Source organism: Neomonachus schauinslandi, chromosome 6, assembly GCF_002201575.2.
Source record: "Neomonachus schauinslandi chromosome 6, ASM220157v2, whole genome shotgun sequence".
NCBI classification, from domain to species: Eukaryota; Metazoa; Chordata; class Mammalia; order Carnivora; family Phocidae; genus Neomonachus; species Neomonachus schauinslandi.
This window is the reverse complement of record NC_058408.1, coordinates 65,733,545-65,745,984: the sequence shown is the minus strand read 5'-3', so window position 1 is coordinate 65,745,984 and position 12,440 is coordinate 65,733,545. Positions and strand designations below refer to the sequence as shown.

Here is a 12,440-nt window from a genome sequence, read left to right as displayed (position 1 = left end):
TAAGCCCAGGAGAAGGATCGTTATCTTAGGAAGAACCGCCCCCTTAAACTGTTCCCGTGGCCCCAAACTCTTGCCGTCAGGATCGGTCCTATCCAGCACTGCTCTACTACAACTTAAGACTGCTGGGGACTGACCAGAAAGTGCCGGGGGGCAGGTCCCTGGGTCATTACCGCCTTGGGGGGGGCTCTCTCCTCTGCCCTGCTGTGACTCACCGCAGTGTCCTCCGGACCTCAGGTAGGGTGACACTTGGATCCTAAAAGCATCCTTTAAAAAATAAGCACCTACAGGCAACACAAATTCACACATAGTTGTCGAACCTACAACGAATGGCTTAGTGCGGAGTCCCGTGACTCACAGCTGGGAAGCAGGAGGGGAGAGGCGAGGGGCCGGAGGGGGCTGGTCAGGAGGACAGGAGGCAGCTGGCCGCAGGCCCTCAGGGGAACGCCAAGTTCATGGATGGGGCTACCGGGTCACAGGGCAGGGACCAAACTCAAGGTCTGATCCTGGGCATCTGGATGTACAGGAGCATCTCACACAATACTTCTTTCCCCAAAGCAGAACGACGGAGAGGGGCCGGGCCAGCATGCGCGTGCGCAGGCGGCCCCCATGGGCCCTCTCTCCCCTCACCGAGCCTCGGGCGCCTTCTCAGAGCAGTACTGACCGGACGCCCTGGGGCGGCCACAGAGCTCGGACACTGCCACTCGGACTCCACGCGCACCTAAGCTGAGAGAGAGGAGGAACTCTTGTCGCTAGTTCTCAGAGAAATTTAGATAAAAAGGAAGAGAGCCAGATTCTCTTTACTTCCATGAGATATTTTTATTTCTTTCTCTGCTCATGTGCTTAACTGAGGAACTAAACTGTGAAGGACTCCAGCCCTCCGGGGTGCGTACTCGCTTCCCGGTGTTGGTGGGAACAGCACAGTGCCACCGGGGCACCTGCCTAGTGGGCCCAACACTTCTGTTTTCCACCGGGGGCGGGGAAGAGTATTTGGTTAAGGCTGTGCAAGTCCTTGCATTTGAGGTTTTCTATTATTTGGTAATTAAACTCTCAGGCTTCTCTGAGGGGGGCCCTGGCCAAGGACGCCTCGTGGCAACGCAGGGAGGAACAGGCTTAGCCCAGGAGGAAAGCACGTCTAGGAACATTTTTAGGGACCTTGAGAAGCCATGACATCGCTTGAGTGCTTTCAAAGGAAGGACTCAGGAGGTGACGAGACCACATTTCTACATTCATCTGCAGAAGATAGCAAAATACAGTAAAAACTGAGGAGTGTGGTTCGAATTCTACCATTACCAAAAGATCTGGAAGTAAATTTGCCTGTTCACGCTGCTGCTGAAGAGGCATCCTGGGCTGGGTCTGGTGCTTGGGCCGCAGTCCAGAGCAGTCGGACCGGGTTTTGAAATGTTTTCCTGCAGCCCCTGAGGACCGTGGCTGCGACCAGAGAGGAAACTGACTCTGCGCTGTCTACCAAGGTCTAGAATGTCAGCTTGAGGCCTTCCTACCCTTTAAATTACTTAGCTGGAAAACAGACGAGAAACAACACATTTCTTTAAATTAAATGATCTCTCTCTTATATAGGAATCCAACTTTTGCTGAATACAAGATGCTTTTTACTATATACATTCAGTATTTAACCTCTACATTTGTGTACTTATTTAAAATCTGTATTGTAGTAAAATATGCACTGTTTTAGTGAATAAGGATTTACTGGCAATGATCAGGTCGACATTGGCTGTGGGTGCTGGAGGAGGGCGGGGGGCTGGTGGGGGGGACCCATGTGCTGCCCGGGGTGCTGAGACTCTGCCGTGGAAAACCAGTCTGCCTGACGTTCTTCCCGTGCACATCTGCAAGGTCTACTCGAGCTACCTTCAGGGAGCGGGACACGATGATGGGAAGCAACTCTAAGTATGAAATGGAATCGATATTCATTGAAGCTGCTCAGTGGAAGTCTGCCTTGATGGTGGTTGTTGTTAAGTCAAGGGGGTGCAGGGGATGTGGGGGGCATGGGGCTGCAGGTGCAATCGTCCGCATCCCTGAGCCCCCACCCTGCTCCTGCCGCTGGCCCTGGGCCTTCCAGGCAGGGGCGGAGGACGGATGTGGAGACAGGGCAGTGGAGGGGGCTGAGAGGGAGAAGCTGCTCTGGCGTCCACTCCGAGCACCAAAGCCGCTCATGGGTCCCAGCTCCCGCGGTCGGTGCTCTCCAAGGAGAGGCTCTTGGTCTTCCGGGGCGACACTGGGCTAGGCGGGCTGCTTAGGTTGGAGCTGTTGGAAGCTGTGGAGTGCCTTGGGGAATCTGAGTCCTGTGGGGCCCCGAGAAGACATTAGTGAGAAGCAGAGGTGCAGGAGGGGCTCAGCTCCCCATAGGCGACCCGCGGCCACCTGAGCAAGTAAGCCAGTGTGACTGGTCTACCGTCAGTAATGAAGCCCCTTTTCTGAGGCCAGTAAAGGGCACAGAATACGGCAAATGTTCAACAGTCCTTTCTGCAGGCCTTTAGAAATGTGGGTCCCTGTCATACAAAAGCTGTTAGAACATCTGTGCAAAACTGCAGTGTGCAGCCCAGGAGACCAGCCATGTCAGCACCCCCAACCTTGCTCCCAGCTGAGCAGGCCCCTGAGTCCCGACCCCTGGCTGCAGCTGAGGCCACTCTCGAGGTGGTGGCATCACTTTGGTAAGTGTACGAATCCTTTTAACACAGGACTTCTCCAGACGTGACGTCACTGCTGCCCACACCCCACTCACCTCTCCGTCAAAGTCCCTGGCTGGGGCATCACTTCCCTGGTCCATGCCTCCGGAAGACAAGGAGCCCTCTGACGGGGAGGGCATGGGCTGCCACTTTGCGTTGTAGCTTCCTCCAGAGAATTCTCTCTTTAATGCACTGCCGTTCTGTGCAGAGGACCCTACAGGACAGCATTCAGGTGAGGCTTCGCATGCGGATGGACAAGGGGACAGCCCTGTAGAAAGTGTGTGGACTGGGGAGATCCTGGGGAGACCCCGGGGCCAGCCACTGAGGGGTAGCATTCTCGAGGCCACTGGCCTCTGCACCCATCACTTTACTGCTAGAGAATTTGCATGAAAAGCAAAGGGACAGGAGAGAAGCATTTTTACGAGAGAAGCCTGGGATACAAAAGTGAGGTGAGATTCTTTAAAATCACATTCTAGTTTGGTCTCAGAGCTGAAGCACCTAAAGGAGGGACCAGCACCATTCAGAGGAAGAAGGATGACAAAAAACCCTTAGAAATACTGGGGAATTGTTTGTACCTATTTAAAGCTCTCAGTATTTCTTTTTATTCTTTAGTTTTTGCTTAAAAAACATTTTAATCTTGCTGAGCTTCCATATTCAGACCACGGGTCTAAAGAGACTGCCGAGGTTTTTTCATTTAAGATACAGACTGTGACTGTTTCCATTTGCTGCTGGTTGAACAAATCCCAATTTAGTGTTTTTACACTAAGAATTCAGTAATAGTGTCAAAAGATGACCGTGCTGAGCACCTCAAGTACCTCACGACCACGAAAATACGAGTCCTCATTTGTGCCGGAACAGGAACCTGCCTGGAGAGGCCCCGTGCTCGGACACTCCTGGCCGACTTGCCTCCGGACCCCCTTGGCTGCAGGTGGCCAGTGTGTCACCGTAATGACTCCCATGCCAGCCCCCAGTGCTGTGTGCACACCGTGCACCGTGTCGTGGAGCTTACCCAACTATGGCAGAACTTTAGCAGTCCCTGTTCAAGCCTCTTGTGAGGATTCTGGAATGCACCTCAGGCTGGGAACCAGGGGTTCCTCTTCCTGCCTCCCCAGGAACCTGCCCCCCAGCGCCCCGTCTGCCTTGCAGGCTCTCTCACTAGACACACACTGCTCCTCACGGTTGCCATGAAGATGTGCCTTACTTTTCTGAGGGGGCTCTTCTGGGTCCTTGGATCACAGCCTTACTGAAGGCGTAGCTCATCCTAATTCCATGCTTGCTTCAGTGCCACACAAGCTTATTTTATTTTTGTGTAAATTTTGTTACTCTGAATAAAAAATCCACACCGCCAGAGGCTTCTGTTGCTCTGCTTATTAACTGCGTGACCTCGAGCACATTCTTTTACCGTTCTGAGTCTCGGTCTCCATCTGTAGACACAAGAATAACTTCTCCCTTACGGGAATTTTCTGGGAACAGCAGCCCTGGGTACATGGAGAACACGGTGTGACCCACAGGCGCACAGTGGGGCCTGCGCAGGGCTGCACCCCGTTTACCTCCATTCTAGCGCCATTTATAGAATGGAAGAAATTAATGCCACCTCAGTGATTCACACTTTTTTTAAGAATGAACTTTGGGAATGTTCCTTTCAAAGAAAAGTTATACTCGACCACTCCAGTTTTAACACATTAAAGCAGGGCTATTTTGTCTGACCAGCAAAAGGGGCCTGGGGATAGTCTGAGGACTGTGGTCCCAGCTGACTGAGGCCACACTCGGGCACGGCCTCTTCTAAGGAGCACTGGCTTGGGCGGCAAGATGTCTGACTCTCCATGACCTCAGGAGAGGCGAGGCTCCCCAGTGAGCAGGCCGCTGACAGGACTGGGTCTTCCTCTTTGGGGGGAGCAGGATGGAGCCATGGTGGGAATCTCTGTGTGGCTCTGATTCCACATTGTGAAGCCATGTCGAGCTTGGCTCTGGAAGATCTGTGCTTCTGGTTGTGGAGACGGACAACAGGGCCCCTATTACTTCTTGTGTCTCTCTTGGCTGGCTGTCCTTCTGGAACCTTCTGGAAACTTCTCAAATGAGCTGGACTCTTCTGAAAGCCAGCAGAAGGCACTTGACACAGCAGATGCCCCTTGGGATTCCTGGGAGTGCCTTCCTCTTACCAAGGACCTCAGGGAGACCACGCCTGCCGGTTCCTGCAGACCTGGTGGGTCAGCAGGGACAGAAGCCCCTCACCACGGCCCTCCTGGGGAGGTGGCCACCTCAGCCCTGTGCATACCTGCATTATAGGTCCCATCTTTACCTGCCATTCCATAAAACCAAAGTCCTGAAAACTGAAAGTGTTTTCTTAAGCTTGATGTAAACTCATGCGGTGGGAAACCTAATCTGAGCTAATCGGAGGCTGACTACAGAGCTTATTTTAAGATTACATTTATTTAGGGGCACCTGGGGGGCTCAGTCATTGAGCGTCTGCCTTCGGCTCAGGTCATGATCCCAGGGTCCTGGGATCAAGCCCTGCATCAGGCTCCCTGCTCCGCGGAAATTCTGCTTCTCCCTCTCCCACTCCCCCTGCTTGTGTTCCCTCTCTCTCGTTGTGTCTCTCTCTGTCAAATAAATAAAATCTTAAAAAAAAAAAAGATTACATTTATTTATGTATTTATAGTGTGACCAGTCATGAATTTGGCTGTATAAATATTGATCTGTTTGTGGGTGCTGTCCGGATCTTGCTGGAATGTAACACATTATATGGTAGATTCCTTTCTTATATATATTTAAAATCTGAATTCTAAAAACAAACAAAAACAACATCTGGCCCCAAGGGTTTTGGAGAAGGGATTATAGACTTAACTGTTAATGCTGTAATACTCTTTTTGCATCTCAAGTCTTGAGAACTTACAGCAAGTTATAGTGTAAATCCATTATCTTATGTAGCCACCATTAATAAGAAGAAAATAAAATGGTTATCACTTTTCCAACTGGCTGGATTTTTCACTGTGGTCAGGGTCATACCCGGGGTGGCGATGCTCTCAGGAGGCAACGACACAGGGGTCGAAGATTGACACTGAAAGCCCCACACACGCGGACCTCCCCCCAACCTCGTGCTCACACCTGCCCTGGTGCTCCCACCCCGGGCCTTGGGTCTGAGTGCTCCAGAGCACACTGCACAAGGGGCAGGGAGTTGCCCGGAAATGAGGTTATACAAAATCTGCCGCTTCTGTCTGTCTGCCTCTCTGGCCACCTGCTCTGGGGGAAGCAGCCACCACAGCACGAAGATGCTCAGGGAACACAGGGACAGGCCCACACTGGTGAGGAACACCAGCCGTGTGAGAGGCTACCGGCTCACACTCCAGCCACAGCCATGGGGAGCCTGAGATGAGCCGGCCAGCTCAGCCGCTCCCAGATCCCTCACCCTCAGAAACAGAGAGATAATCAATGATCATTGTTTCTTTTCTTTTTTTGAGAGAGGGAGAGAAAGAATCCCGAGCAGGCTCCACACCGAGTGCAGAGCATGACGCAGGGCTTGATCCCACGACCCTGAGATTATGATCTGAGCCGAAATCAAGAGTGAGATGCTCAACTGACTGAGCCACCCAGGTGCTCCTTATCATTCTTTTTTTTTTTTTAAGATTTTATTTATTTATTTGATAGAGAGAGGGACAGAGGGAGAGAGAGTGCTTGCACAAGCAGGCAGAGTGGCAGGCAGAGGCAGAGGGAGAAGCAGGCTCCCCTTGGAGCAGGGAGTCCGATGCGGGACTCGATCCAGGACCCTGAGATCATGACCTGAGCCAAAGGCAGATGCTTCACCGACTGAGCCACCCACGTGCCCCCGGATCATTGTTTCGATCCAAGTTTCAGGATACTGTGTTCTGCAAGAGAGGTAACTACTATAGCATCACCCATCTCTATAGTGCCAGGGCCTAGAAGCGATGTCCAGCGCAGAGCAGGGCTGACTCCAACGTCTGCTGCAGGAACAACAAGCCCCATCTGCAGCAGGGACATCCATTCCGATAGCTAGCACTCAAGAATGGGAAACAACAGATACGTTTTCTAACTGAGTGACTTCATGTGAAACTGAAGTGTGATCTGTGTCCCCTGGAGACCAGCTGTGGGCGTGAAGAGAGGTCCCGTTAAGATTATGACGGATGCATCTGCACTTCCGAGGGCACCCTCTACTCACAACCTCCGAGCTCTAGGCTGATGCCATGCTGCTTTTGAGAAAGTGACAGAAAAGCGGCCCTTGGCTACAAGTGATCTCCCCCCAGTCAGAAGCCACAATGACCCTCTGACATGCTCACTGCTTGTGGATCCAGGAACTACCGAAGATCTCTGAGTTCAACAAGACTTAACTTCTAATTGCTGCAATCAGTCCAATGCTGCTTCTGTCCACTCCTCTCATTTTGAGGCAGGCAGCTGTTAGCATCCCTGCACTTTTACTCAGGCAAACAGTGCCCTCCCCCCTCCCCGCCCCGCCAAGTCACTCCCAGATGCAGCAGTGCAGAAGCCCAGCATGGGGCAGAGTTTTCTCTCCCCACGGCCCCTGAGCGCAGGGTTCTGTGCGGAGTATAAGACAACAGATGCTGAGGTTCAGGGTGAAAGGAAAGAGGCTGGCAATAAAGACGGTGGGTGAGCCACCTGAAAGCAGGTGCTTGGTCACAGAAGACTGTACCCTCTGTGCCCCAGCAGAAGACTTGATGTCTACTGGATGTTCACCGGATGAATGACGAACATCATCCCGCTTCTGTGGCACAGGTTACGATCCTGAACTTTTCTCATGCTCTGCCGCCCTTCGAGAACCCTGGCTCCCCCTGCTCCAGCAGGAAAACGAGGGTCACCTGGAACTCTTCCCTCTCCCTTGCCTCCCACAATAACTACCCGCCAGGCCTTACTGTTTTCACCCCAAAGCGTCTCCCCTCTTCCCTCCTCTGCCGCCGTCCCCCGGGCCCGTCACCCCTGCCGGCCACTCTGACAGCCCCACCAGGATGCGTGCTCCACTCTTGCCCTGTGTCCAGTCTCCATCTGGCAGTCAGAAGGATAGTTTTAAAAATGTAAATTGGAGAAAGGTCCTTCCCTACTTCACATTCTTTAGAGGCTTCCTATTGCGATCCTAATAAAATGTCTCAGCTTGCTCTGCACGTCCCTGCTTGGTCTGACCCTCGCCTACATCTTGTGCTTTATTTCTTGGGTCACTCCCTGACCACTACCAGGTAGCCACACGAGTCTTCTCTCAATTCTTCAAACAGGACTCAAACACGGCTTCCCCACTAGGGGCATGTGACCTTCCTAATTCCTCTCAGTGTGACTTTGTCCCCAACGGCCACCCCTTGTTACTCTGTGATGGTGCCCTATTTATTTCCTCTGGAGCCTCAATCATCACAACTTGTGGCATGAAATGTCTGTCTCCCAGGTGGACCGTGAGCTTGAAAGGACCCCGTGATTGTTTTCTTCACAAGTGCATGTGTGCTTACTAGGCACTGCCCAGGAGTACGCATGTGTGGGAGAGGTGGGGGGGGCGGGGCGAGGTCCCAGGCTCCCAGGGGCAGCACTTACTCGCTGACAGGCCGCTGCTGGCGCTCATGGAGCGGCCGGGCTCAGGGCGGGATTTGGTGATGGATGGAATACTGACTGAGCCACTGAACACCGCCCGACTTTCCTGGGGCCGAGGGTTCTGAAAACAAAACACAAAGACAAACTCTTCAGCCAGAGAGAAAGTGATTTTCTGCAGAGATGTCTACTTCTCACTTCAATTTCAACAAATAAATTATCTTGACCAGAGTGATACAGAGCAAGGAACAGACTGCATAATCCCTCCTGCCCCAAATTTCGAAACCCTAATAGAAGTAAACCTCACCCCAATCAAGGGTAAGTGCTCCTCCTTGTACTTAGTGAAGTGGTTATCAACAAATAAGAATTCTCTTTGTTGTGAAAACAGTAAGTAAAAGTTAATGGTTAGAAGTGACAGCAAAGTGCAGAATTACATGGACATTTGCAGATAACGGAAACAAAGCTTCCACTTCCTACTAGACTTCCACTAGGATGACTCCACTAGTTGAATAGAAGCCCACTTGGAGGCAAGTCAGTGAAGAGTGTATTTTTCTCCAGTAAATGTTGCACTGTGTGACACTGGATGCGCGTTCACACCCCCGATACCCAGGCAGGTGCTGTGGGTCCCAGAAGGCACGTCTGGAACCGCCACAGCTTGGGGGGGGGGGGGAGTGATCTCACTTGGCAACACTGGCTTGAGAAGTTTTCCATCACATTATGGAATGGTTTCGGGGTTCCAGGTAGAAAAATGGGCCACTGAGTACTCTGAAAGTCACACAGGGCTCGAGAGGAGGCTTGGAGGACGAGCTGTCTGAACATGGCTGAGAACAGAAAGCACTTGGCTGCCTCAATGGACCCAAACATTTGAGACCAGAAGTAGGGGCTGCTGATACCTGAGAGAACTAACAATGGGCCTAGGTGGGCAGTTAGGAAAACATGCGTTAATATCGTGTGAAGAACTCCAAATCCTCCGTTCTGAAGAGCCACGCCAGCCGAGAGTCAGCCGGCCGGCCGCAGATCCAGCCACTGCCATTTTGGTTCACATACCAAATCTGCAAAGTCCATTTAATTCTTAGTGTGTTATTTGTTCAAAGCAAATGCTTTCCCTTTTTTCCTCTAAGAAAACAAAACAATTAAAATAGAAACAGTGCCAGCATTTTAACATTCACGCATAGAGAAGCAACCTCTGAGACACCAGTGACATGCACACAGTGCAGCAGAGGAAAGATCAAAAGAGATGGGAAGGTCAGTTTCAACCTTTAAATTTTTACTGTTTCTGCTGTAAACCTTATGATACCTTGGAGATGTCCTTCCCTACAGAAGAAACCTACCCTAGAATAAATGGCATAAACGAAGCCTGTAAAAATATATCAGTTGTTTAGTAACACCGAATGCTGAAGTAATAAAAGACTGACTCACATAAGACACGTTTTGTGAGGAAAAACCCCACAAAGACAGTTTACCATTCATTCAGCTGGAGTTCAACTTCCATCTAAAGTGACAGGAAACCAGCTTTGCTGGTCTTTTCCATGCACAAATACACTTCGGATTAGGGGAAAACTTTCACTGATGACAGTGTTTCTAACTAGCAGAGGACTGACTTACAGAACATCTCTGTCATCTTTCATGGGAAAAATTCTTGACCAATTAATTTCTACAACATTTCTCTGGAATCCACTCCCTGCAATCTGTTACCAAGCAAACTAAAGCTTATTTTTATCATCGTTAATCTTATTTTGTCAAATAAGACATTTAAATGACATTATATAGTTTAATGTCAATGCCATTTCAAACATTATAATTTAGGATACCTTTATAATACAAACAAAAATACAAAAATAAACTTTTTACCCTATAGTCAGTTTTCTGTACAAATAAAAAATTGGTGCTACTACTTCGCTAAGTCAGAGGGTGCTGTGGGACATGGGTTTCCAGGACAGAATCCAACTATCTTATTTGCAAAATGAACTTGAGAAAAGGTTCCTAAGGAGTTAGCTAAGTGTGCATTTCTTGCTGGAAGTATGGATAATCTGCTAATGGCCACCAGCTCTCCGGCCACCACAAGGCCCCTCGTTACAGCCCTGTCAGGCTGAACCGAAGGGGCCATCAGCAGAGGCCACGGTCCTTCCGAATGCAGCCCCTTTGTGTTAGTTTTCTCTCTGAATTAGGTGTTATATCTTGGATCCTGGCTGGAATTAAAGGCCTATCAGTACCTCAAAGACTAGTGAGATTATCTTCTTTTTCTCATTTTTCCTGTGACTCATTAATACTATTATAATTTTTACCTGGGAGATATTTTGGCTTTTCAAAAAGGGGTTTATTGTACAAAGTAGGCCTGTGGCTAGGCCCTACCACAGACTTGAACGTCACTAAATGAAAAAAATTTTCTCTGTACTGAACTGGTTCTAGGCTAATGAGCTATAAAAAAAAATGGAGAAATTCTGGGATTCCTTTTTTGTTTGTTTAAACAGAATAAAGACCCAGGCAGGGGCTATTTTTAATGATGGTATCTGGAAAGGGAAAATCATGATGGGAAAATCTATGAAACATAAAAATACCTCCAACACTGTTCAAAAACTAAAAGTGAAATCCTCCCCCGTCTTCACGTTTTTCCTCAAAAGAAGAAACAAACTCAAACTTGAAGAGGAGGAGGAGGAAGAACAGAGGTTTAGCAAAAAAGAAGCAGGCCGAAGGCACACACTTACAAAATGCCCCCCCCCCGCCCAAGCAGAGTTACTTATCAAGCCAGGAGGTCCGCACACGGTTAGTGGAAGTTAACCCCTGACTCAGCTGTTCATACCCTCAGAGTCATAAAGCTTGGTGTACCAGGGACAGAGTGCAGAGACGGGGAATACTCGGGGTTTATGGAATCAGGAGAGAGAAATTTTTCAGCAGAATTAACAGTCATGTGATAGATGTGCTCAAAGTTGATCGGAGAGGAGATCAGGCCGGAGTGATGATGAGGGGATGGATAAGGGAAGCCTGGCTAACGAAACAACAGAAAGAACAGAAGTCGTGAGGTCATGAGAACGGATCCACTGGTCATATGTGACATTTCACAGCATGCATGCAGCAGAAATGACATATCTCACATCAGAACTGAGTCCTTCACAAAATACTTTCAGGCCTTAGAGAATTAAATTTTGTAATCCTCCTGCCAGCAACCAAAACAGGTGATGTGCAAAAGATCATTCGCTTTATAAAATTATTCTTTTTTATTACTTGCATCAAGTGAGCAGAAACTGGACTTTCGGAGCTGCAAGGAGACGTTCAGAGTTTAGTTCAGGATTTTCTTATTGTGATAGAATCAAAATATGGCAGAAACATACAAACAACAATAAGGACAGAAAGAACAAGAACGTGAAAGAGCAGCGATCCCACAACCAGCCTCTTGCTAGAAGTGCTATGAAACTTTCTGTAGAAACTGGAAACCATTTCCTGGGATGTACAGACTCTGACGTTTGTTTGGTTTTACTGATCTTATTTCCCTCTGACAAGAGCAATGAGGGACTGAGGAAGACCTTAATTACCCGCGTGACTCTTAGCAGCTCAAACCTGTCTCTACTTAGACACCCAAAGGGCAGGTTTGTTTTTAACAAGGGAAAAAAATCTTCCCTTCCATGTCTGGGTGTATTAAAACATAAAATAACATAATACTAAAGATACAGAAAAAGCTTTTCAAACGGAGAACTCTAGTTTTTCAGGTACAATGACTTGAGTAATCTGGGAGCCATCACTCAGCACCCAGCCACCATCTCTGAGGGGCATTTTCGAGGTTCAGGCCCGGAGAGTGGCTGCAGGGTTCAGGAGCTGGAGGGAAGGACTTGCGGGGAGAAAGCTCGCAGAACATACGCCCTCCTGAGCTGGGATGAGCCGGCTTTGCTTAACAAAACCTGGCAACCTATGGAGACTGAAACAAAAGCTCTTCTATAAGATATTGTTTTAAGTTTGGAGATGTGAGTGAACCAGTACTTTCCAAGGTTATTTCCAAAAAGAAAAAAACTAATTGATGTCAATGTAACTTTGACTTGAAGAAGCAATATTACTTCGTGGAGCTCTAAGGGGTCACTGAGCTAGAAATGTGGTCTTCACGAACAATTCTAGGGATGGGTAAAAGGCTAGGAGAAATGTCATGGGCCAAAAATAAATCTTCTGGAGGTAAACTATTATTATTCTTGTATTCAACTGGAGAAAAATCTGCCCTTTGTTGCCAGCACCCAC

General features: G+C 49.1%; 1 protein-coding gene across 8 annotated transcripts in view; it reads right to left on the bottom strand.

The window, feature by feature from the left end:
* Positions 1 to 673: 673 nt before the first annotated feature.
* CDC42BPA (CDC42 binding protein kinase alpha) overlaps positions 674 to 12,440 on the bottom strand; it is a 330,947-nt gene continuing 319,180 nt past the window's right edge. For 7 of the 8 annotated variants that reach the window (XM_044915970.1, XM_021689881.1, XM_021689883.1 and 4 more), the window contains 3 exons: positions 8,226 to 8,343; positions 2,738 to 2,895; positions 674 to 2,297 (listed from right to left, as the gene is read on the bottom strand). In XM_044915970.1, the coding sequence (XP_044771905.1) occupies positions 2,166 to 2,297; positions 2,738 to 2,895; positions 8,226 to 8,343 (408 nt within the window). In that variant the 3' untranslated portion in view covers positions 674 to 2,165. Of the gene's footprint in view, positions 2,298 to 2,737; positions 2,896 to 8,225; positions 8,344 to 11,019; positions 11,206 to 12,440 lie in introns of all 8 variants that reach the window. The other variant, XM_044915969.1, reaches the window with a different exon arrangement.